This window comes from Triturus cristatus, chromosome 9 (genome assembly GCF_964204655.1).
Source record: "Triturus cristatus chromosome 9, aTriCri1.1, whole genome shotgun sequence".
Lineage (NCBI taxonomy): Eukaryota > Metazoa > Chordata > Amphibia > Caudata > Salamandridae > Triturus > Triturus cristatus.
Window position 1 is genome coordinate 1,272,099,319 of NC_140592.1, and position 27,181 is coordinate 1,272,126,499.

Here is a 27,181-nt window from a genome sequence, read left to right on the forward strand (position 1 = left end):
GGGGGGGGGGGAGATCAGGGGGGGTAATGTTGCATGAGTTATACAGTACCATTCCGTTCACCAGTGTCCGGGGGTTCCAGCAGGTATGTGCGAAGTGGGCCCCATATGTCTCGGGGTCTAGACGTTGTCGGGAGTAGTTCAGCATATAGTTTGGTCTGATCCTGCCATAATATCATATCCTCGATCCAGTCCTTGAATTTGGGAGCCCGTCCCCGACGCCATCTACATGCCACCCTATGTTTCGCCAACAGGAGTCCGAGGGACACAAACCAGCGGTGTTTTGCCGGCATTTGTTCTGTATAGCCCAACAGAGCGAGCAAGGGAGACTGCGGAAGTGGCACAGAGACCATTTCCCAGTACTCATGCACACCCGGACAAGACCAGCCTAGGTGGAGGAAACACGCGGAGTCCGCCCTGCACCTGGCACATCTACTCGTGTCCCGCAGCCCAAATTTGTGTAATTGTAGCGGGGTGTGGTAGCTACGTTGCAGATATTTATAATGAGTGATGCGTAGGCGACTATTTGAGGAAATTTGTTCCGTTTGTTTGCAGCAAAAAGTCCACTGCGCATCAGTAAGAGAACGTTCCAGGTCAGAGGACCATTTGTCTTGGGCGGGACATGTCGGATATATAGCATCTGTATACATGGCGCGGTATAGTGCCGACACTAGATGTGAAGCTGTGGGTGCGCGTAAGACACTATGCAGTGGTGCGAACAGCCCAGGCTCCGCCGGATAAGCCGGCATACATTCTCTCACTCCATGCCTTAAGCAAGCATATAGAAAGGTTTCCATTGTGGTTGGCGGGGGGTCCTGAAAGAGCTGGTGTAAGGTGCGGAATTTACCATTTAAATATAAATCTCCCCAATTTCGGAAATTTCTGCCCTGGGCTATTTTCCTGAAAATCCCTTCTTGCAGCAAGGGCATCTGTGGATGATAGACCAGTGGTGAATATATGCATGGTGTTTGTGTTCTAATAGCTAGAGCGTGCCAAGCTCTGAGCGTGCATTTCACAGAGGTGGGACTTGGATCTAGGGCCTTGAATGGTGAGAGTATGACCCCTTCTAACGGGATGGGGTGTGCGAGCCAATGCTCAACCGCCACATGAGGTGTGTATCGAGGGGGATTAAACCAAAAATGAGCAAAATGTGCCTGGGCGCTTACATAATACAATTCGAAATTGGGAATGTCAAATCCCCCCAGCGCGTTCGGCCTCATCAGTGTGTCCCATTTTAACCTAGGCTGCTTGCCTCCCCATACCAGCCTGATCAGTTCAGTTCTGAGGCTGAAGAAGAAATGTCTACCTGGATCATACGGGATATTTAGGAATAAATATAAGCATTTAGGTAAAATTACCATTTTTATAAGGGAGATACGTCCCGCCATAGTCAGCGGGAGAGCAATTCAGCGGGTTACACATCCAGCAATATGTTCCATTGTGCGCCCATAGTTCAGCCTCATCAATTCCTCCCGTTCTTTCGTAAGCGTGATTCCCAAGTATCGCACCTCATCAGCACACCACGCTATGGGATAATCTACATCAAAGGGCAAGACTGCTGCAGTCAGCGGAAATATCGGAGATTTGGCCCAGTTTATATGGATCCCGATACCCCTCCAATTTTATTTTTTTTTAACAACATATTTTATTGATTTTATTAAACGAACAACCAGCACAGTTATCCAGAGATTATGGGGCAAGTACATCCCCCAGGGTACACATTGTGCTGATTTACCGCCCCCAACCCCTAGTCTGCAAACATCAGACTCCCACACCCACCCCGTGTCAACACGTAGTCCCATCCGTTTCCGGGATGGCATCATTACTATTATCCTAATATGTTTGTACACAGTCACCCCACACCTTGTATTTATCTCTCCTGTCTCAACAGGCGTTCTATGGGATCCCCTGAATCGTCTGGAGTAAGTTGTGGCAGGTCCACACCCCTGTATATGGCCCATTTTCCCCATATCTTCCCATGTTTCCGGGGGCAGCCACGTGCCACAAAGACCGCAATCTCCGCCATCATACATTGGTCCATGGCTTTCTTCCACTTGCCTAGGCGGGGCGGGGAGGTCCCCTTCCAGCTCTGCGCTGTATCCCGCTTCGCCAACACGAGCCCCAGAAACAGTAAGTGTCGTTTATATCTGTTCCCCCCGATGTCCTCGGTGCTATGTAGGAGTGTGAGTCTTGGCTCGAGTGGGAGCTCCCAGGCCAGAACGTTCCCCAAACACCCAAGGACCTTGCACCAATAGGGTTGTATAGCTACGCAGAGCCATACTGTATGGAAGAACGTGCCTTCGGTCGCGCCACAACGTAAACACACGGGGACTGAATCATCCCCATTTTCCACAATCGCGTTCTAGTGTAGTAGACCCTGTGTAGGTATTTATATTGGATCAGGCGATATCTAGTGGAAACTGCTGTATAGCGGGGGCTCGCCAGTGCCTCCGCCCAATCATCATCTGTAAGGTCAGGGAGATCGGCCTGCCATCGCTCATGTGTCTTATGGAGATTGTGTTGCGCGCGTGTTGTAAGGATTTGATAGATTTGTCTGATCTTATGAGGGCCGAGGTCCCCCGTCAAAAGGCGACTCTCTAGGGGGTGATATTCTGGTAGGGACGTCAGTGAACGCACCGCCGGCATCAACGCATGTCGAAGCTGTAAGTATCGGTAGAACTGGGATTTGTGTAGGTCAAATTCGGTTTGTAGTTGTTGGAAGGATTTAATTGTGGGCCCTCGCATAACATCCCCCAACGTGGAGATTCCTATTGTATCCCACTCCCGGAATCCCTCCAGGGCCGCCACCGGCTGGATGAAGGCACCGCGCCATAGGGGTGTCATCCCGGTAAGTTTACCCCACCAGCCCATCATACGTACCACGCGCCGCCAGATCTGAATCACCGTACCGCATGCCGGAGGATGACCGGCTACTGAAGAGGAGTCGTATAGTAAGTGTAGCAGCCGCGTGTGAGGGAGAGTTAAACGCTCCACCGCATACGCCGGATCTTGGAGCGACCCATACCACCAGTCGTTGACCACTAGCAGCTGGGATGCCCAGTAATAGGCGCGCATATCCGCCGCTGCTATTCCCCCGCAGTATGTAGATTGTACACAGGTCGCCAGGGCCACCCGCACGGCGCCCCCTTGCCAGAGGAACCTGTTCAGCAGGGCGTTTACTTGCGTGAACCACGTCTGCGGGATCGGGTATGGGTAATTCTAGAGGGAGAGGGGTAGTTGCGACCATATTGTTGTGTCGTCCCGCACCGCCAAGAGAAGAGGGGCTATATTCCGAGCCCACGCCGCATCTTGATCTCGGGTCACGTAGACCCCGAGGTATTTAAAACCCGTCGGTAGCGACAGTCACCTGGTTTGCCCAAGCCATGTGTCCTAGGTCCCCGCACACCAGGAATAAAATAGATTTAGAAGGATTAGCGCACAGACCAGACGTCTCACCGAAGATGCGGAGGACCTGAAGGACCCTAGGCCCCGAGACCCGTGGGTCAGCCATGTAAAATAGTACGTCATCCGCGTACAGGGCTATTTTGTCTGTGTAGTCCGGAGTCCATGACAACCCACGCATCACTGCGTCCCTCCTCACCCATTCGGCTAGTGGCTCTATAGCAAGCGCAAATAACAGTGGGGATAGTGGGCATCCTTGTCGGGTGCCACGAAGGAGCGGGAACGAGGCCGACCGATGACCGGCCACCCGGACCGACGCCGTGAGACCCGTGTATAGGAGCTGGATATACCTCCGGAATCGGGGACCAAAGTTTACTGCCTCGAGGAGGCGGAAAAGGTATTCCCAACTAAGGGAGTCGAACGCCTTGTCTATATCGGCCAGCAGTACCGCGACCGGGCAGCCTAGCTTATGGGCTTCTGCTATCGAACCGTCGGATATTATGCCTCGTTGCCCGATGCGGCATAAAGCCCGATTAGTCCTGGTGGATCAGCTCCAGTATGTATGTTCGTAGACGATCGGCCAAGACCTTTCCCAGTAGTTTAGGTTCAAAATTCAATAATGATATGGGACGATACGACCCCGGATCCTCAGGGGGTCTGCCCGGCTTCAGAAACACGATACCCCTCCAAATTTAACAAATTCCCTGAGCAGTGGGTTCAAGTTTTGACTCGGGTTCTTGACATAGAGTGTTACGTCGTCTGCACATAACGATATGAGGACAGGGCGCAGGAAGCCTCGGAGTCCGACTGCCGCATGATGCTGTCTGATTTTGGCGGCCAGGGGCTCCATTGAGATCGCGAATAATAGGGGGCAAGTGCCCCTCAAGAGTGTAATCAGGGCTGAGAATAGTCCACTTATCTGGACCTTAGCCGTCGGCGCTGTGTACAGGAGCTTAATATAATTCATAAAACTGTTGGGGATCCCCATGCATTGAAGTATGGCGAAGAGATAGTTCCATTCCACCGAATCAAAGGCTTTCGCGGCGTCTAGGAAGACCGCCACTAGAGCCAGTTTGGGGTCCACATTTTGCAGTATAGAGAACAATGTCCGCAAATTAGGAGCGGTGGCCCTGCCAGGGATAAAACCGGCCTGGTCTGGGAGGACCAGTTTCTCTATAAGAAGTTTGAGCCGGTTAGCAATGAGTTCAGCAAGTATTTTGGCATCTGTATTTATGAGCGAGAGGGGCCGGTATGATTCGCATCGGTCAGCAGGCTTGGGCTTTAGGAGCGAGATAATGAGTGCTTCCCTCATCGACGCAGGAAGGATCTGGAGTTCCTGAGCCTCCGAAAACACTTCTTTTAAAACCAGAAACAGTTGGTCAATATACAGTTTGTAAAATTCTATGGGGATACCGTCGGGGCCAGGAGCATTCCCCAACGCCATCTGCATTATGGCCTCACGAAGCTCATCATCATCAAAAGGGGCGTCCAGAAACTCCCTCTGACCCTCACCCAACCATCCCAGCGCTATATCTTCAAGGTAATGTGACAGGTCTGGTGGGGCAGTGTGACGCGAATCATAGAGGGCGGTGTAAAAGTCAGTGAAGGCGAGCAGAATATCTCTGCTATCTCTATGCCTCCTTCCATCGTCGCCTATTATTTCCAGCACATAATTAGAGAAATGGATAGGTCTCATCTCTGATGCCAGTGCCTTCCCCGGGCTTTCACCCTCACCATATCGCCGGGCTTTGAAATATTTACCCTTACATTTGGCTTCCCGTTCAGCCGTTTTCGCATATTCAGTCATTTTGTCCTGCAGCAGAGCTCTTTTTTCTCCTGATGTCTCCTCCCACATCCTTTGTTCCAGGGTCTTAACGTCTGTTTCCAAACTACGTAGTGTGCGTCGCAAATCCCATAACACCCCAAAACTTTTAGACATGCATGTGCCTCGTACAGTAACTTTAAACGCTTCCCACACTGTATATGCATATTTAACCAAACCCTTATTTCTGGTAAAGAAGTCAGCTCTCTGCTCGCCGACCTCCGCCTGGAACACCGCATCTAATAATGCCTCCGGCTCTAGTCTCCAGCATCGGGGCATCGTGATCAAGCTGGGAGGCTCGATTATCAGGCACACAGGGGCATGATCTGAGTGCGCACGAGCCATATGCTCAACCGAGTGTATCCATGCACTGATCCCTCTAGAAACTATCCAATAATCCAATCTCGACCAGTTTTGGTGCCCTGCTGTATAAAAGGTACCCTCCCTGGCTGTCGGGTGAGCATATCGCCAAGTATCTAACAACCCATGATCTAGAAATAATTGGGATAGAGTGGCATGTGCGTTATTGTAAAGCTGTGGAAGGGTGTTAGACCCATCCTGTGCAGGGCATAATGCAACATTAAAATCCCCACCCCATATGACGTGTGTGGAGCCTACCTTAACTATCTGGCCCCATAAGGTGGTGAAAAAGTCCGGAGTGTCCATGTTTGGCCCATAGCAACAGGCGAGGGTAATCGATTGGGTGCCCAAAGTACCCCAAAGTAGACAGCTGCGCCCGAGGGGTCACTGTAAGAACCTCCCTTTATGAAGGGTGTGCCTCTTTTGATCAATATGAGTGTGCCACGTGAATATGTGGAATAGGACGAGAAAACCCGCGCAGTGGCCCACCCGCTGCCAAAGCACGATTCGCAACGAGGATCTATGCGTGTTTTTGTAGCATCGCTATCTGGATGTTATGTCTATCCAAATATGACAATATTTGACATGGCTTGCGGGGGTACCCCAGGCCTCTCAGATTCCATGTTAACATCTTTATTCGTGCAGATTCAGTGCGTGTTGACAGTACCAATGACCTCCAGTGACAATAAGTGACGTAGTATGGCGCTACTGCTGATGGTGTGCATTGTCAGTACAACTTGTCCACAGAATATAGACAGTTCAAACAATCGCTGGCCTCCAAATACAAAAAAAAGGACATAATAACCCCATCCCCGCCCTTCCCTCCCCCTCCGTCCATTGCAATACGACATTTCGCCGAGCATCCGTTTCCCAATCCACCCCCTCCCACATCAGCACCCCAAACGTGCTGGTACAATATTGCCCATCCAGTTTCCCACCAACCAGAACTATATTCTACGAGTCAGTCAATAACCTCATGGCCTCCCTATGAGGAGAGACTGAAGCAAGGGAACAAAAAAGAACCAGTAATGGGGATCTCCTTTGCAAGGGGGGCGCCAGTGAGCAATAACTACCCTTCCCTCAATCCACCTCCACTGCAGGGTAATAATAATCCACATTTATAAAGCGCGAACAATCACCCTTAAGGGTCTCTAGGCGCTGGGGGCCGTTGGGAAGATTAAGCAAGCTATTGCCCAGAGTCACATGGTGCTGGGCTAATCTGCCGCCGGCGCCGGGGATCGAACCGTGATCCCAGATTCCGGAGTCAGTCTCCCTGGCTGCAGTGCCAACCTCTGCGGTTCCCGATGTAGGGGAAAAAAGGAGCAGTTCGGGAGAGGGGCTCAGCGCTAAATGTAAGTACTCTAACACTACCTGGCGTGAAGTGGCATAACTTGACTGTATTCGCGACAGTCTTCAGGTACTCTTGTATACTTGACAAGAAACAAACCAGAAAGCCCAGCCGGGCACTTAGCTGTTCGTATTCTCCTCGTCATCAGTGCAGTAATGCAGGCTGGGGGAGGGGGAGTCAATGCTAATGACCGCATCTCAGAGGAGCAGGGCGGCCTGAGCACAGCAGTCAAGCAGGATCGTCCCACATCTCTTCCCACTCCATGCACCGCAGACCTCCCCCTCACCCGATAAGTGCTGCAATTCACAGTTAGATTAGTCCTATGTCGGAGAGGGCGAGCAGGATAGAGGGCATTGCCGCAGCGATCGTCGCTGTGTAGTTTTTAGGAAGTCCTCAGCTTGCTGTGGGGTAGCGCAGATGATTTGCTTGCCGTTATGTGAGATCTGGAGTTTTGCAGGGTACATTAGGGTGTATTCAATCTGGGCCTTACGTAGCTTGAGCTTCACTGGTAGAAATTTCCATCTTGCTTCCTGCACCGCCATTGTAAAATCCGGATATATAGTGTAGTGATTCCCTGCTCTGGGCTTTCCTGAGGGCCACATCGCAATCCCGATAGTTCAATAGCCGGGCGATTATGGGTCGCAGAGCGCTGCCCGGGGGAGGACGAGGACCCAGGGACCGGTGTGCCCTTTTCACCACCATGTGTCGAGAAGGAGTCTGCACCGAAAGTGGTAGTCAGCATTCGCTCTACAAAGTCCTCCATACGCCCCGTGTTGGTGCTCTCTGGCATTCCAATAATGCAAACATTATTGCGGCGGCTCCTAGCCTCCAAATCCTCGTTCTTGGCCGCCATTATCTTTAAAAGTTTGTCCATCTGCGATACTTGTTTCTGCATCTGGGATGTTGCATTCTCATTGTCTGATATTCGCTGCTCCACTTCTTTAATTTGGCCATCATGCTTATCCACCTTTTGCACTAGGAAGTCCAGTCTATTATTCATGGTGTCCATTTTGCCAGACAAATCATTGAGACTGTGTTTCATGGCAAGGAGCAGAGTCTTAACAGCGTCGTCCGAGGTCTGCGGGGGGAGTATGAGATTGATCCATATTAGTGGTTCCGGAATCCGCCAAGGTGGATCTGGTAGAGGCGGGGCTTCCCCATCGTGTTGGATATTGCCTGTGTCTTTGCACCGTTGACGCAGCCTGAAGGTGACTCACGCCTCTTCTTGTCCCCCCTTCTTGTCGTTAATAACTGATGTGCTGTCTAGTTTGGCCACCACTACAATGCGCAACAGTGACCTCCCGATCCGGGGGGGAGCCATTTAGTTTCTTCTTTTTTTGGGGGGGCGTGTACACTGTGGTATTGCCTGCCTCCACCTGGGAGCTGAGTCGGTGGTCTCTCCTCTGGTTTATAGAATCGTACCCACTGGTTGGCACACAAAGCAATAATCAGTTCAGGCACGGGGGGTGCTCCATCCGTCCCCCGATTTGCAAAATATAGCACTCACTCCTGCGTGCACCGTGTCAGTAGCTCTAGCATCGGGGTCACCCCGCCGAGGCCGTCCCGTCGTCTCCCAGGCACACTGCAGGAGAGTTCTCATAGGAGGGGGCCACTACGTTATGGTCTGCCTGTTATTCCGCCGCTCTCCCAATGACTCGCCGCCAGTGCCTCACAATCACTTCTTTCCGCTGCCTCGGACCCACAAATTGATTACAGTTGGTGTGCTCCTCCGCCGTCTCACAGAGCAGATTCAATAGCAGGCATACTCGGATTACAGTCTTAATACCTTCTACCACGCAGGATCATACCGTCCGGCTCCACAGAAGCAGCCGCACCGTACTGCCACCGGCCGTTGCCGCCCCAAAGCACGGCACTCACCGATTTCGCCCAGGAGCCAGGTAATCTGTCAGTGAAGCAGTTTGTGGTCCCAACAGTGTTCTCTTTTTATTTCAGGAGGACCTCTGACTCTTTCGGCCAGTCGTGGGCCGCGCTGCAGGTTACTTAGATGAAAATGTCGCCGGGAGTCCCTGGCTGCAGCTTGGTTGCCGCAGTGGCATGCACCGGTCTTTTTTGCTTTACCCCCGTGGCTGCAGTACCTCGTTCACCGTTGAGCTGTGTAACAGGGGAACACTGCAGCGTACATTGCCGCCCGCTTTTCTCCGCAATGCGCGTCAGATGCGGCCAGGACAGTTGGCGCCTCCCGGGCGGCCTTGACACCACGTGGACTCCCCGGGCTACCAGTAGCTCAGCACGCTGTTCTAAGGAACCAGAGCCACAGTGCCCCAGTCCCCTGTCATTACTCACGGGCTCTAACCGCGTTGCCCATGCACGATGAGGCGTAGAATTCGCTCCGTGGGTGCCCTCCACCACCCGCAAGCAGGGCCGTCGCTCTCAGCATCAATTCGCATTGGGAGTGTAGGAGAAATTTAGGATTTTATGCGCCGAGCCGCCAGAGCCTCACAGGTGTACGGCCATCGTGGATGTGCACCACCTAGCGCCACCACTATTTAATGACTTCATGTGGTTCAATAGATGATCTGCAAAGAAGATGTTGTTTGCGCAATGGGCCTGGGTTTCTGGATCCTGTATGCATGTTTCATTTATTTCTAGAGCGCACGTACCCTTAAGATTCATGGCGTTAATGAAGAGAAATTTAAATTACATAAAGGCATTAGAAACGCACAAAATGTTAAGGAAGGGCCAGGGGAACGCCATCATTAAGGTGGAATGAGGCCAGTTTTCCACTTACGATGGAAGGTTACATACTCAGTGGCACATCTCGGAGATTCAGCGCTGGTATTCCACAGCTTTGCTGCTGCAATAGAGTAGACCCTGTCCCCCCCTGGCAGTGTGAATGTCCTGGACAGGGACAACAAAGTAGGGGGCAATGGTGGAGGACAAATGTGAACACCAGGGGTATTGCATGGTCAAACAGATTTCCAACTTAAGAAGGCCCGGCAAGGGCTCATAAACTGCAACGTGCTCTGCAGAATAACAGATCTCACCAACATGCATGAGCCAATGAATGTGTGCTGGAGGCAGAGGAGCTGGATGGAGAGGCCCACAACCTTCCAGCCAGTCCACCAGGCGAAAGAGATGAACTACGCTATCTGAACAGAGGACCTCATCCTGAGATTTGTGAATACAACCGAGGACCTCCTCCTCGAGATTTTCACCAGATTTGATAAGATTAAAAAGGCTGGTCTGTCTAAGTGGTGCACAGCAGGCAGGAATGTGACTGTTTCCGGTCCAGGGAGGAACTGGCTTGACAGTTCGGGCTGGACTGTTCCCATGAGGCACTGGGTCAAGACTGATTTGCATATAGCCGGGTCTGAAATGGGGTGGCAAAGTGAGCTACAGAACGATGATGGATTCAACCCTGCTGTAATAGTGATTGGGCGTGAGTGTCTGAAAAGTTTCATCGCCCCGTCCATCATCTCCTTGTGTTTGCTAGGAATGTGACTGAGCACAACCTGGACTTGAAACTTAAAAGCAGGCACGACCCTGCCTGGCAGCAGTTCTCTTGCTCCCTACTTTGACCTCAACAGGGGCTGGACAGATGAGGGAAATGGGCAGAGTAGTATCTTGGCTTTCTCGAGATGCCCAAGGTGTATTCTCTTGAGTACATTATGTGTACACACAGTAGAGCAAGCCCCTAACCAAGGAATAATGTCGTGCACAGCGACGGAATGTCCTCTGCATGGTGTACGAGCGTGTTCCCTGCCCGGAGTGCCTGACTGCATGACATCTGGTATCCTGACTTTTGTTTAGGCCATGGCATCACACTTCTCAAACATGCGCACAGAGGCCGAGGCCTGTCCCTGACTATGATAGGAATTGACCAGTTTGCAGAGCCACTGCAGGACGGCCCCAGACCACCAGTGGCAAACGACCTCAACCACCACGGTTGGGGCCCCAAAATCAGTTAGGATCACCACACGGTGCAACTAACACTGTTCTGGGCAGGTGTAACTGTTCTGAGGCCTTGGCAGTCTCAGTGTGGCCTATGTCGCAAACAATCTACAGTGTGCCATAGTGTACTATGGAAAGCCGACTGTCTAGGATCATACGAATAAAAACGTTTCAGACAACAATATTGGAGACATGCACATTCTTTCAATCCCAAATTGCTATCAAATGAAAAGGCATACATTAACACAAATAGGAGTATCGCAGTAAAGGAGAACAATTTAATTTACCCCAAAAAGGACAGCACCGAGTCGGGAACCAACGTCGAGCAGCATCTTGCCCGTTAGGTCTGGAAGCGCGTGCTGGAAAAGAAACTTCAACTCCACCAGGGAAAGGGAGTGGGAGATGAACTCTTTAAAGCAGAAACAGGAGATAAGGGAAAGTATATGGTAAATATTACAGAAAACTGAATGGGTACACATTAGCAGGTTTTTATTCCACTCAGAGCCTGCACCACCCTCTTCCCCTACGCTATCCAACTGCCAGAAACACCAGCCGATGCCTGTCTGGACTCCATAATCCTCGCACCTTTAGCGAGGCTGTAGTCATGGAAGGGGACCGATCCTGCACACCAACACTAGGGTTAAACATCTCCCATTTCTTCTTTTGTCCACAGTATAAACATTACTCATGCGCAGCGGGTACTGCTAGCCGTGCTTACCAACGCCCTTGAGCAGCACTAGCATGGCCTCCCCATGGCCTACCGCAGTGAATCCTATTGGTCCACAGCAGCGCTAGCATTGGCCTCCCCATGGCCTACCACAGTGAATCCTATTGGTCCAATGCAGCGCTAGCATGACCTCCCCATGGCTTACCGCAGTGAATCCTTTTGGTCCAATGCAGCGCTAGCATGACCTCCCCATGGCCTACCGCAGTGAATCCTATTGGTCCACTGCAGCGCTAGCATGGCCTCCCCATGGCCTACCGCAGTGAATCCTATTGGTCCACAGCAGCACTAGCATTGGCCTCCCCATGGCCTACCGCAGTGAATCCTATTGGTCCAATGCAGCGCTAGCATGACCTCCCCATGGCCTACCGCAGTGAATACTATTGGTCCACTGCAGCGCTAGCATGGCATCCCCATGGCCTACCGCAGTGAATCCTATTGGTCCACAGCAGCGCTAGCAATGGCCTACCGCAGTAAATCCTATTGGTCCAATGCAGCGCTAGCATGGCCTCCCCATGGCCTACCGCAGTGAATCCTATTGGTCCACTGCAGCGCTAGCATGGCCTCCCCATGGCCTACCGCAGTGAATCCTATTGGTCCACTGCAGCGCTAGCATGGCCTCCCCATGGCCTACCGCAGTGAATCCTATTGGTCCAATGCAGCGCTAGCATGACCTCCCCATGGCCTACCGCAGTGAATCCTATTGGTCCAATGCAGCTCTATTCAGCAAAAAAAGAAGGAGCAATAGAGGGATGATGACCAGGTCGCCCTCCACTCACTGGACCATGCAAACAGTGACCTCATTATAATGAGCACTGTACACTTTCAAAATACCCGGGGCAGTCTTTGGAACCATCTCTGCCAAAGGCTGGCTCATTCTAGCTTGGAGAAGCAATGTTCTTCTTTCACGTTACGGGGTCCAGTTGGTTGATGGATGACACAAGCAGACACTACTCTGCTTCTTTCTTCACCTTCTCTCAGATAAACTATTAAACTTGGGCACAATAACCTTTTTTTTCGTTTCGGTCATGAAAGTTACCAATGATGACAACGTGAGAAACTGGCGAGTACCAACCAGCAGCTCATTTGCCGATGCTTGTGTGAGGTGCTTTCTGACCTCTCACACCTTTTTCCGGTTCTGTTTATGATGCGAGTGTGTGTATGGTGGGCTGACAAACTTTTAAAATGTAGCGTACAGAACACTTGAAACTGGGCAGGGCTGGTAATTTGGTGGAGCCAGCCTTTGGCAGAGATTGGTTATAAACACTGCCACTGCCGTGCTAACCCGGCCTCACCATGGCCTAGCGCAGTCTCCTCACTCATCCACACCAACCATCCATCACCACAATGAGGTAAGTTACAGAGCATTCGATTTTTAAAACTTTTTCGGCAGTGAAACATTTAAGAATTATAAGCATTTTTCAGGGCTTTGGATGGTAAGTGGATAGGGGTAGTAGTAAGAGGGTTTTAAGGTTTGGGGGTGTGCAGTATTTAGGAGTAGTAAGGGATTTTTAGTTTTCAGGGATAGTAAAGTATAGGGAAGTAAGGACGTTTTAGGATTCAGTGATGGGTGGTATAAAGGCAGCAAGGGATTTAAAGTTTAGACCTGGGCAGCGTAAAGGGATAGTAAGGAGCTTTAAGGGTTCTGGGGTGGGTAGGGTTAAGGGGCAGTATGGATGTTTAGGGCTCAGGAATAGGTAGTGCAAAGTGGTAGTAAGTAGTTTTTAGGGTTCAGGGATGGGTAGTGAGGGTTTATTCTGTTTAGGGAAGGGCAATGTTTGAGGGATAGTAAGGAATATGCTACTTACCAGTATGCATCTGTTCTTGGCATGTAGAGCTGCAGATCTACACACTTTTGCATAGATCGTCATCTGGTGTTGGGTCCGGATGTGTGCACTTGTTTTTGGAAGTCACGAGGTAGTTGACTCCTCCTTAGGATCATTGTGCGCATGGGCATCGCCTCCATCCTCAGATTGTTTTTCGCCAGCAGGGAAATGATGGAGCTTTGTAAGAAATAGGAAAATGCCCTTGTATAGTGTATCTAAATCAGATAATACTGGAACAGATAAAGGATGCCGGAGAGGAGGGTGGGCGTGTGTAGATCTGCAGCTCTACATGCCAAGAACAGATGCATACTGGTAAGTAGCATATTCCGTTAGAGGCATATGAGCTGCAGATTACACACTTTTGCATAGATTGTATAGCAGTCCCACGTCTAGTGGCGGCCCCCATTATCTGTTGCAGAAGTCTGAAATAAGGTTTTGAGTACAGCTTGGCCCACACTGGCTTGTTGTTTCATTTGCACATCTACACAGTAGTGTTTAGTGAACATATGTGGTGTAGACCATGTACCTGCTTTGCAGATATCATCTAATGGAATGTTGCCTAAGAATGCCAAAGAAGCCCCTATTTTTCTTGTAGAGTGGGCTCTAGGAGGAACAGTTAAAGTGCGTTTTGCTTTGTGGTAACAAATTTGTATGCATTTAACAATCCATCTGGCTATCCCGGACTTAGATATGGGATTGCCTTTGTGTGGTGATGAGAACGAAACGAAAAGTTGTTTGGTTTTCCGAAAAGGTTGCGTTCTTTCAATGTAATAAAGTAATGCTCTTTTAACATCTAAAGTATGAAGATCTCTTTCTGCGACTGTGTGGTTGCGAGAAGAAAACGGGCAACTCCACAGATTAAGATGAAAGGGGGAAATGACTTTAGGGAGGAATTTAGGATTAGTGCGGAGAACCATTTGTAAGAATGGTTCTTGAATAGTTAGGGCTTGTAGTTCACTAACTCTTCTTAGAGAAGTTATGGCTACTAGGAAAGCAACTTTCCATGTTAAGAATTGTAGCTCACATTTATGTAGAGGTTCAAACGGAGGCCCCATTAGTCGTGTGAGCACGATATTTAAATTCCACACAGGTGAGGGTGGAACTCTGGGAGGAATTATCGTTTTGAGTCCTTCCATAAAGGCTTTGATGGCGAGCACTCTAAATAGTGATAAATGTTGTCTATTTTGTAGATATGCTGCTATAGCAGCAAGGTGTAGCAGAATAGACGTGTAGGCTAAGTTGCACCTTTGTAGGTGTAGTAGGTAGGTTATGATGTGTTGGGTAGACACATCTAGGGGATTGATGGTATTGTTATGGCAATTTATCACAAATCGTTGCCACTTGGCTGCGTAGCAGGCTCTAGTGGTAGGGCGCCTAGCTTCCTTAATGACGTTCATACAGTCAGGAGGTTAAGATAACCGAATTCTAAGATTTCAAGAGCCAGATCGCAAGGTTGAGCTGAGCTGGGTCCGGGTGTCTGATCTCTCCACGGTTCTGGGTTAAGAGGCGCGGTGAGAGGTGTAATCGTTTAGTTCCAGCAATGTGGTGTACCATGGTTGTCTGGCCCAAGTTGGAGCAACTAGAATTAGAGTCAGTGAGTGTTGCTGTAGTATGCGCACCACCAGTGGTATGAGTGGGAGAGGCGGAAAGGCGTACGCAAATCTGCCAGCCCAGTTCATCCATATCGCATTGCCTTTGGATAATGGGTGTGGATATCTGGCGGCGAAGGTTGGGCATTTGGCGTTTTCGTGGGTGGCGAAAAGGTCTATCTGTGGTTGCCCCCATATCTGAAAGTATGGTTGGAGAACTTGTGGATGGAGTTCCCACTCGTGAATCTGTTGTGTTTGACGACTTAACAGATCTGCTATGGTGTTTTGGACTCCTGGGACATGTTGGGCGAAGAGAAATATATTCTGAGGTATAGCCCATCTCCATATGTTTTGTGCTAGCTGGGAGAGCTGCAGAGAGTGTGTCCCGCCTTGTTTTTGGATGTAGTACATGGCTGTCATGTTGTCCGTGCGGACTAAGACCGCCTTGCCCGATATTTGTTTTTGGAATGCTTTTAATGCTAGGAATATGGCCAGTAATTCCAGGTAATTGATGTGGAATAACTTTTGTCGAGGTGTCCACTTGCCTTGTATGGTGTGATGTAATAGGTGAGCTCCCCAGCCAGAGAGCGATGCGTCCGTTGTCATGACAATCTGAGGAACTGGCTCTAGGAACGGTCGCCCTTTGGAAAGGTTTTTGGTGTTCCACCACTGCAGAGAGCGGCGAGTGCGACCATCTACCAACACCAGATCTGTTAGCTGACCTTGAGCCTGGTTCCATTGGCGTGCTAAGCACTCTTGTATGGGACGCATCTGGAGTCTTGCGTGAGGCACAATGAAAATGCAAGAGGTCATGATCCCTATGAGCTGCATGAACACTCGAGCTGGGAGAGAGTGGTGCGGCTGAAATTTGGGTAGGAGAGCGAGAATGCTTGCTATCCTTGGTGGACTGGGATAGGCTAACGCTTTTGAGGCGTTTATTGTGGCGCCGAGGTACTGTTGTGTGTGAGAGGGTTGCAGATGAGACTTGGTGTGGTTTACTGTGAACCCCAGGTCGTGGAGTAATTGGATAGTCGCGTGAGTTTGATGAACACACTGGTTGTACGAGCTGGCTTTTATGAGCCAGTCGTCGAGGTATGGGAAGACGTGAATGTGTTGTCTTCTTAGATGGGCTGCGACTACTGCTAGGCACTTGGTGAATACCCTTGGTGCTGCTGTGACTCCGAAAGGGAGTACTTTGAATTGATATTGCTGCCCGTCCACTACAAACCTGAGACATTTTCTGTGAGCAGCGTGTATGGGAATATGGAAATAGGCGTCCTTGAGATCTAAGGTGGCCAGGAAGTCGCCCTGTGAAAGTAGAGGGAGGACTTGCTGAAGTGTGACCATGTGGAAGTGGTCTGATTGTATGTATAGGTTTAGTGGCCTGAGGTCTAGAATAGGTCTCAGAGAGCCATCCTTCTTTGGTATGAGAAAATACAGGGAGTAAACTCCCTTGTTTTGTTGGTGCAGGGAAACTAGTTCTATTGCCCTTTTTTGTAGTAAGGAAATCACCTCTTGTTTGAGGAGTGACAAATGGTCTGCTGACATTGGACGCTGTTTGGGTGGAATGTTCGGGGGGGGGGTAGAGGTAAGTTCGAGACAGTAACCTGATTGCACTATTTGTCACACCCACCTGTCTGTGGTGATGTTAGTCCAGACAGGAAGGAACTGCTGTAGTCTTCCCCCGACAGGAGTGGAATGGTCCGGGGGAAGTGGGGGGGAAGTCATTGGGCAAGGGTGGAGGCAGAGCGGGTGTTGTTAGTTTTGCCTCTGCCTTTGTTATTGTTACCTCTGTATCCTCCTCTGTGGTAACCTCTTGTGAAGGTGGATTGGGTGGGAGACTTGTAGAAGGTGGATGGGGTATCAGACAAGTATCGCCTGGAGTTGCCCCTGTAGGGTGAGCGACGAAAAGAACGTCTGGGAGCTTGCGATTGCAAGGCTCCCATTGATTTGGCTGTATCTGTGTCCTTTTTAGGTCTCGGCTGCGAAGGCTGCGCTTGCGCAGTCTCGCTCCGAGATTTAATGACTTGGAGAAGAGGGGCTTGAACCCGCCCCTCTTCTCCCCTGTTCTCCATTGGCTGGCCTCTTGAATGCTGGCCAGCCATTGGAGAAGAGGTCAGTCATTCACATTAGGCCCCGTTCTTTTCGGATCGGGGGGCGTGTTTTTTGCGAGAAGTCTCAGGGAGGAGACAACAGCAAAACACGCCCCCGAATCCGAAAAGGACGCTGCCTGTCTCCGAGGCATTTCTGCTCTGCCTCGGAGAAAGGCAGTCGTGTGCTCGTCCGCTCCCCCTTCGTCCGGTTGCTGCTCTGGTCTCCTTAAGCACAGTCATTCAGAACGAACTTAAACACGTAAAAAATGCAAATAGATGTCAATAATGTTTGCGACGTAACATGTATGCCAGTGGACATCGGATTTGATTAATACATTTTTATGTTTTTTCAGTCTCAACCCCCGAGGACAGCCCAGAATTAACCAAACGGGTAGTTCTTGTTGATGACGTTATACATAGTATTGGCCAGGGAGGCCCTTAGCAATTGTAAAGGTCAGGCAAAACGTCACTTTTACTCTAGAAATATACTTGAGACAGTGACGTCTCGACCGGCCTCATCTTGGTAGCAGCCTACAACCCAATGCCTATAACACTGAATAAATAAATAATATATATTTGATTTAGTATGCGTGGAAAGCGGCAGTCCTTGTGAGACCTACATTGCGTTTTCAATCCTCAACCCATTAAACAAAGGATCAGGACAGTCCCAAGATGGCTCCTATTTTATTACACGGTATCTCGCGTGGGTAAACTATCCAGTGTTAGTCCTTTGTTTGTGCCTACTCTGAGTGCACTTGACTGTGAAGTCCGTCGCCTGTTTCGCTGCGGAGTAATGTAAGCCGCCTGTAACTGCTGCAGCGGCAGGAGTGTGGCTGTCACTGGAGTGCCGGAGATACCGCAGCGGCGCCCCCTCCCCCGCTGTCCCAGCTTGGCAGCCCAGGAGAAACCCGAAGCACGGGCAGGAGGGAAATATTTCACAGCTGATTTAACTCGGGGACGATACAGCAGAAGGGGAGAGCCCGGACTCAGCAGAATCAGAGCACTGTCAGCAGTAGCAGGGCATGATGAACAGGTTCTGAAAGTGGCTGTACAAACCCAAGGTAAGTGTCTGTCCAGGTCGGACTGGAGATACACAGTCAACATCTCGTCAAGGTCTGTTCACCCTTTGTCGTTTTAAGTGTAGACGGAAAGACATCCCGTCTACCAAAATATGGGGTGCGATGGGGCAGACTTTTGTCATTCATCAAGGTGTGGCTATAACCTCGGGACTGAACCCCCGACCCTCAAACTTCAGTATACTGCGATAGTCGTGATAAGCATGGGATAGGTAATCACACTTGCAGTGTCCTTCGAGCAGGGGGGAAGGGGGTCGGGGAATCGGGGACCTCAAACACCTACTTTATAATCCAGGTGGGGTATCCGAAACTACCTAATGGGAATCCCACAACCCTTCCAGACTTCCATTATACACTGAGCGACCACTCGGTGATTTTATCATGTACATGAAAGTGCGTGTGTTAATATCCGGGGAGCGTTCCCATGAATGTATGGGTAGGTATGGCAGCGCGTGCCCACCCCCTTCTGGGTCATCATTACCCTTTTGGTGTTGAGTATCGTTGGTCAGTGGGACGTTCACCCAGGCACAGAGATGCCCACGCATGTGCCTCGCCATCTGAATCTTAGTTCTTTGGGCATGAGATCACCTGCCTGAGTCACACCAGTCTCCTTTGTTGTTGTCAGGTCGGCGAGTTTCCACGATCCAGAGTGCATGCCTCCTGGCAATGCAGACACTCATCGCTGTGTCCACGAGCACAAACCATGCCCCCCATTCAAAGTCACAATCTGTGCCTACGACCTGCGCCACGTCCCTTGCACAAACACACCTACCCCATGCTCACGCACTCAAGCTCCCTACTCTCACCCCATGCACACCGTACCCACCAATACACAATATACTTCTCCTTGGCCCCATGAATCCCCGTATACTGTGTACCATCACAAACCAAAAAGTGGTCTCAGTTGCCATACAAATGCGTACTCTGCCCTCCACACTGCACTAACCACAAAAATAACACTGCTGTTAAACCCTCTGATCCCATGCATACATGGGTTGTTAAAAAAAATACAAGTACTGGCAAAGCAAATAGTTCTCGCTGTGTGTGTGTGTGTGTGTTTTTTAAAGAGCACGTGGATGTGTCACTACGTAACTGAATCCTGCATCTGAAAAGTACTGACTGCAAATTGTAAAGGGCATGCAAGTGTGATCTTTAAAAAAACAAGGTCTATTGACTTTAGCAATGCTTGTTTCATATTGTATTCCCTGTATGTATATTTTAGGACTGTTAAGCTCCCTTACACTGTACTCCTGAATGGAGAATCCAGATACTACATTAAATATACCTTGGTGAATTTTATTTTTAAGAATGTTAAAACTTGTATTTCAGGACAACGTATTTAGATGTCCATTTTCCATCCACCAATTGTGGAAGATTAGACAAAGGTGGAGCCAAGTGCCAAAAGAAATTCCTCTCCTTGGCCTTTTGCATTAGCGTTTACATTAACCAGTTCACAGGAGGAAATGTAAACGGCTGCTGCCATGTGAACTTGTAAAGGGGATGCAGAGACATGGGAAATGCAGAGGTGCTGTAGAGCGGGAGCACTGGGGGCTTTGAGACTGGAAAAGGTGGGGTGATGATGAGTGGGGGTGTGTGCAAGAGGGGCGGCAAAGAGGGAGGTGCACAATAGCAGGTAAAAGAGAGCTATTAGCATTGGTCATGACATTATTTTTGTTTAGGTTTTAGTTTTTAAAACATTTAAAGAAACGGCGTTGTTATTTACAATGTCGATAGCTTAATCTGTGTGTGGGTGCAAATGCAATAGGTCTCGTATTTGAGAGTGATTAAGCTATTGACATTGTCAATAACAATGCCGTTTCTTTAAATGTTTTTAAAAAAAAGACAAACAAAAATAATGTCATGAGCAATGCCAATAGCTCTAACTTTACAAATGCCGAGACCATTGCATTGTAAATGCTTGTTCATCTTCTCAAGGGACGCATCAACATTAGGGCCAAAGAGGTGTTGCTGGTCGAATGGCTGATTAAGTATAGTGCTTTGCACCTCAGGTTTAAACCCAGAAATGCGTAGCCATGCGTGCCTACGAAGAAGGACGCTTGTGTTCACTGCTCTGGACGCGGTATCTGCTACGTCAAGAGCACACCGGATAGAGGTGTTTGTGATAAGTTTACCCTCTTGTATTAGGTCATTGGCCTTATGTTTGTATTTGTCGGGGAGGTGTTGGAGCAGGGACTCTAACTCATCGTAGTGAGCCCTATTGTATCTGGCTAACAGGGCTTGAGTATTTGCGATGCGCCAAATATTAGCTGCCTGGGACGCTGTTCTTTTGCCAGAGGCGTCCAGGAGTTTAGACTCTTTGTCAGGCGGAGCTGCTTCACCTGTTGACTGCGAATTAGCCCGTTTCCTAGCATTTGAGACGACCATGGAGTCTAATGGAACAGGGTCCCTGATGTAAGCTGGGTCTGTAGGGGCAGCTTTGTATTTCTTCTCAATTCTAGGATTGATGATTCTAGTCCTGCCAGGGTCTTTAAATACTTCTGTAGCGTGTTTAATCACCCCTTTGAGCATGGGCAAAGTGGATGTGGACCTTTGGGTGGTGTTGAAAGTGTCCATTAAAAAAATCATCTTCTACTGAATCTGTATTTGGAGGTCGACCCCGTGGTACTGGGCAGCCCAGTGTATTATCTGATTAAACCCCATGGTATCTTCTGGGTGGGAAGGCCTAGAGGGGTAGATGTCCTCTTGTGGGACATTAGGGACATCAGGCGTATTATAGTCATCCCAGGGGTCTGGGGAATGTGGAGGACTGGGGTCATCTAGTGGCATGTTGTCACCGTCCCCTGTGTCATCATATGTGTCGTCGTCATCTACTGGTGGAGGGGATGGCGTAGGAGACGGAGGTCGGGGAGGTGGAGGTGGAGAAGGTACCCTAAGAGGTGATGTGGCTATATCCCTCTTTTTAGGTGGTGGAGCTGGTGCAGGCATGCTCAGTGGTCTCTTTCTGGAACTGAGAGTCAATTGACCGTTTTTAGGGTCTTTAGTTAAAGTTTTTTTGTTGAGGGTCTGGTTGAAAAAGCTCTCCAAAGGAAGTTTGGGTGTTTGGTGTCGACGATGTTGCCATCGAGGGCTTTTTCGGCGCTGGCTGCGGAGCTGTTTTGGGCTTGGAGCCATGCGATTTACCAGTCTCTGTGCATTTTTTCGGTGTCGATTCCTTTTTTGGCTCCGAAGAGCGTGAGTCTGAAGTTTTGGGGAGTGGCTTCTTCATCGGCTCCGAGTGTTTTTTCGGTGCCGGGGAGTCACTAGTTGGAAGTCTTCGGTCCTGAATGTTTCGGGGTGGAAGTAGCAGTCGACCCCGAGGATGGGTGCGGCTTCTTTTTCGGTGCCGATGATTGGGTCTGGGCACCGGTAGCAGGTAACTCAAGCCCGTGTCGCTGGAAGGCTTAGTAGGCTTTTTTGCCGGGCCAAAGGGCTGGGCATGGGAAACAGTGTCGGTGTGCAACTGAGCCCGAAGGCGAAGGTGTGACCGAAGCCTTTGTTGTGGTAGGGAGTGGGTCGGGGTCGACGTCTGTACTTACGACCCGTTGAGCTTGAGTCACTTCTTCGACGTCTGAATCATCGGCTTCGGAGACGCTGATGAGCTCTTCTTCGACCCGTTCTTCTGGCACATCGACACCCTCGAGGACACTTCTTAAATGGTGTCTCTTCCATGAGCCAGATGCCAAGGCTCGGTTTGGCCTGAAGGCCTTCTTCGACGACCGGAATGGAAGACTGGTAGAGATGCGCGCCGATTAGGGGTCGCGTTCGAGACAATACCGTCGAAAAGGTGAAGGATTGTGTGTCGAAACTGGAATCGGTAACGGTTCTGACTGGAGCGCAAGAAACACATCCGAACCCGATGGCGGAAAAAAACAATCTGAGGATGGAGCCGATGCCCATGCGCACTATGATCCTAAGGAGGAGTCACCTACCACGTGACTTCCAAAGACTTTCCAGGACAAAAACAAGTGCAAACATCCGGACCCAACACCAGATGGCGATCTATGCAAAAGTGTGTAATCTGCAGCTCATATGCCTCGGACAGATATTTTAGAGTAAAGGGATGAGCAGTGCTCTGGGATAGCGTGGATTAATCTCTTTTATACACATGTATTATGTATATGTGATATAAGGCATTGTAATGTAAAGCGTGGTTGTGCTTTGCGTTGTAATGGTAAATGTGACTGTGGTCGATGAGAGTGCGTTGTAAGTGAATTCATCATGCATGCGTAATGCTGGTATGTGTTCGTTGTAGTAATCTACACTCTGGCCTGATGCTGTACTGGCAATGCACATTCCTGAGTTGGGATTCTGACAGCAATGAACGCCAGAGCCTTTTGTTTTCCATTATAAATGGAACAGCTTCAAAACCGTATCAGGAATCTAATGACGTCCGTGGCTGCACGATGGCCTTTTGCTGAACAGTGATTCTACTTTTCAAATTTAAAGAATTTTTGAGTTATATAGATTTTGATTAAAAAGTGCGGCAAGTGGTAAATTAATTTTAAAAAGTATTAATAATAAAAAATTTAAGGAAATCTTCCAGGGTCCTAGGATCCCCCAGTATTTCTTTCTTTTTTAAATATATATTTTTCCCCCTATTGAAAATATTTTAGGAAAGACGGAGATAAAAAAAAGCAGTATTTAATGTCCTAGGTCGAGGCCACAGGGGAAAAGGCGGACTTGAGATGGGATTCACTTATTGATATATTGGTAACATTTTTGGCTACATAGTTGAAATAATTAAGTTTTTGTTTGCGTATATATGTATGTTTTTTCATTAGGACAAACAATATTTAAACATAGTACCTGTACCTTTGAGAGGTGATTCCACAGAATCCTGATACTTGGATCAGGCAACAGAAGGAAACGCGCGCTGCTTGTCATTTAGAGTCACTGAAGGACTGGCTCAGAACAAACAATCGCTCACAGAACCGATTCTGCACTAGAATGTACTTAAAATTAAATCTTTTCAAAATTGTCACCATTCAGCATAGTTATATTCTAAATTTAAAAATATGCTTTTACGGAACATTACATAATACTATCAAATAGATTTATTTGCTTATCACGAGATGGCTAAGAAACCTTTTTCAAATATTTAAATAAAACAATGTATTTTGTTTTTTATCATATCTTAATAAAGCACTTTTATTTGCTTTGTTTGATGCTTGTCACATACAGCCCTGAAGAAGCTCTGTCTTTTGCTGCCAACACGTGTCAGCTGTTCTGTTATGGTTGAAGATCATTAGAATTGATATACCTATTTGCACCATGTATGCTGTTATTGCTGCTGACTAATGATTATTGTAGTTATCAAATATATCAAAAGAATTGTGAGAAGTGGTTTTGGCTCATGAACAGTGATTTGTTTTGGACTGACTATGGAAAAATGATTAACTGATAGATGCGTCCTGAAAATCCTTTGATCTCCGTAAACTAAATCCAATTATTTTAAACAGCTTGATTAAAAATTAATTTAGAACAGCTATCGCTGTTGAGTCACCGAATCAGTAAAATATAAGAGTAAATGCGAGTCATTACTCCACACCGAATTGTGATGCCCAAATGGCACTACAGAGCCTGGCGCAGTGCCTACTCACAGCCTGATGTAGTGGCCCCGATGCCTCCCCATGTCTTGAAGCAGTGCCAGCAGCAACTGTGCACAGTGTAGATAACTATTAACATTGCCTTCTCACGGCCTGGCACAGTGCTAGCATTGCCTTCTCACGGCCTGGCACAGTGCTAGCATTGCCTCCTCATGGCCTGGCACAGTGCTAGCATTGCCTCCTCATGGCCTGGCACAGGGCTAGCATTGCCTTCTCATAGACTGGCACAGTGCTAGCATTGCCTTCTCACAGCCTGGCACAGTGCTAGCATTGCCTTCTCACAGCCTGGCACAGTGCTAGCATTGCCTTCTCATGGCCTGGCACAGTGCTAGCATTGCCTTCTCATAGCCTGGCACAGTGCTAGCATTGCCTCCTCATGGCCTGGCACAGGGCTAGCATTGCCTTCTCATAGACTGGCACAGTGCTAGCATTGCCTTCTCACAGCCTGGCACAGTGCTAGCATTGCCTTCTCACGGCCTGGCACAGTGCTAGCATTGCCTCCTCATGGCCTGGCACTGGGCTAGCATTGCCTTCTCACAGACTGGCACAGTGCTAGCATTGCCTTCTCATAGACTGGCACAGTGCTAGCATTGCCTTCTCACAGACTGGCACAGTGCTAGCATTGCCTTCTCACGGCCTGGCACAGTGCTAGCATTGCCTTCTCACAGACTGGCACAGTGCTAGCATTGCCTTCTCACAGCCTGGCACAGTGCTAGCATTGCCTTCTCACGGCCTGGCACAGTGCTAGCATTGCCTCCTCATAGACTGGCACAGTGCTAGCATTGCCTTCTCATAGACTGGCACAGGGCTAGCATTGCCTTCTCATGGCCTGGCACAGTGCTAGCATTGCCTTCTCATGGCCTGGCACAGTGCTAGCATTGCCTTATCACGGCCTGGCACAGTGCTAGCATTGCCTCCTCATGGCCTGGCACAGGGCTAGCATTGCCTTCTCATGGCCTGGCACAGTGCTAGCATTGCCTTATCACGGCCTGGCACAGTGCTAGCATTGCCTCCTCATGGCCTGGCACAGTGCTAGCATTGCCTTCTCACGGCCTGGCACAGTGGCTAGCATTGCCTTCTCATAGCCTGGCACAGGGCTAGCATTGCCTTCTCATACCCTGGCACAGGGCTAGCATTGCCTTCTCATGGCCTGCAGTGAACACCCATCACCTAACGCAGTACTAGCCATCTGTCCTCTTGGCCCAGGGTCTGGAAGCACTTCCATGTGTCTGGTGCTCTGTTAGTGGTACCTACCCAAGGGTGCGGTCTTCCAAGAACCACAGGACAAGCAGTAGTGTCGGCTCATCGTCCCTTCCTCGCACAGCTGGTCGACCAAGCTGTCCTCGTACAGGAATGCATCCAAGTGCACCATGGGCTTGACGCTCTGCTGCATCTGAAAGGAACCAAAGTACACCTAAGAGACAATCAGACACACTGCTTTGGGGCCCACATTGTGCAAGGAGTGTGGGATTTAGGGACAAAGGAAACAACGGGGCGGGAGGGCCAAATTTGCAACTCGGACAACGGGGGGGGTTTAAAACACGGACAACAGGGTGAGCCACTGGAGCAGCCTACCTTTTCTTTCAATTCCTACTGTGGCGCACGGGCAGATGGTAGCAAGCCTAATCTATTTGCAGCTCCTAACCCTGGAGTCAATACCAGGGCTTTTAGTGTGTAGTCAACAATTTTGCACCCAGGCAAGTATTCTGTTCAGTTGGCACCCATGTACAGGAATGGGTGAAAGGTGTCCCTTAGGCTGCTGGTGGGCACGTGCCCAGGTGCACTGCAGGTCCATGTCTGTGCATGAGGTGTGCAGTGTGCCCATTCCACACTACTACACAGGTAAGCAACACAACATTTACCTCAAGTTAAACTTAAATAGTGTGCCCTTTTTACATGCCCGGTCACCTGAACACAATTTTAAAAGAGTGCATTTAACAGCAGAAAGTTTTAACCAGCCTCCCTCTCTTTGCCAAACCTATTAAGAAATGTGTGCTCTCACAGCTCAACAACCACATTGAAAAATTCAACATATATGACACCTTCCAATCTGGGTTCAGGGACGGCTGCGGTACAGAAGCTGCAATTCTGAACATCACCGAGTTACACGGATCTCTTGACGATGGTCAGGCCTGCCTCCTAATCTTCCTGGATCTCTTTGAGGCCTTCAATATTTTCGACCACAACATTCTCCTAAACACCCTCTCGCAGCATGCAGGCATCAACGGTACTGTTCTTCAGTGGTTTGCCTCATACCTGAACCAACGATCTCACCAAATCAAACTAAACAACTCCACTTCACCAGCAGTATCAGTCCCACAATTAGTCGCCCACGGTTCAATCCTGTCCCCGGCAAAGTTCATCTTCTACATGGAACCCCTAGCAGCTGTCTGATACAGGCTAGAATTGCTCGCCATATCTATGCAGAGGACACCCAACCTTACACTAAAATCTCATCATCTAAAGACATAAAACATCTAAACAACCCTCTCCATAGTACAATCCTGGCTGACCACACGCTACCTAAAGCTTAACCACAATAAAACCAAACTCATCGAACAACCAAATGGAAAGTCCTAGCCTGTCTACAACTGGCTTGTCAAGCTAACTGCATTAGCAACTCAGCAAAAAGTGTCTTCTATAAGCTGAATCAAAAAAAAAAAAATCAAACCCGCCTTAAAGACCTAACGACCGTAGTATAATCCTTAGTCCTCTCTAAATTGGACTATGGTACCGCTACAATCACTGGCATAAACAAAACACCTTATTCCTATGAAATCCACACTCCACGCAGCAGCCAGACTTATCTCTGTAAAGAGCCGCTATGATCACATCACTCCCACACTTAGAAAACTCAATTAGCTACCAATTGTTGCGATAAGTATATTCAAAAACGCCTGCATAACCCTCAAAGCTCCCTACACTGCAAAACAAACCTATCGTGCTAACAAACTATCAAAAGCTGGCTAGTAGAGTCGGCTACGAAGCTCAAACACCCTACTCATAATACTGCCCAAATTTAACAAAGAAAAATCACTCACCTGTTCCTTCTCTGATAATGTGGCTAGAATTTGGAATGCCCTGCCACACGATCTACATGACAATCAATCATTCTTACACTTCAAAAAAAAACTTAAATTACTTCTTCTCTATAAAAACTTGAACCCACCTTTCTAAAATAACACTTCCCTCATCAACCATCAAAAAAGCCTGAAAAACTACACCTCTAAAAATAGCTGTGCACTCCTAACTTTCGAAATAACCTACCATTGCTTTGAACTATATCGCTCATCTATTCCAACATCGTCTATATATTATCATCATAGATTCCCACCGTTTTTATTAATTTGCTTGTGTATTGCCTGTGAATGTTGCTGTGCATACTCTGTGAAGCTCTCTAATACCCTCAGGTCAAGTTTGCGCTAT

At 48.9% G+C, this 27,181-nt stretch overlaps 1 protein-coding gene across 4 annotated transcripts in view; it reads right to left on the minus strand.

Annotated features, from left to right (window-relative positions):
* Positions 1-27,181, minus strand: part of LOC146799746 (uncharacterized) — an 83,547-nt gene that overhangs the window by 36,948 nt on the left and 19,418 nt on the right. For 3 of the 4 annotated variants that reach the window (XM_085627431.1, XM_085627429.1, XM_085627432.1), the window contains exons 3-4: positions 25,010-25,169; positions 11,129-11,250 (exon numbers count right to left, since the gene is read on the minus strand). In XM_085627431.1, coding sequence (XP_085483557.1) covers positions 11,129-11,250; positions 25,010-25,169 — 282 coding nt within the window. The remainder of the gene's footprint in view (positions 1-11,128; positions 11,251-25,009; positions 25,170-27,181) is intronic. The other variant, XM_085627430.1, reaches the window with a different exon arrangement.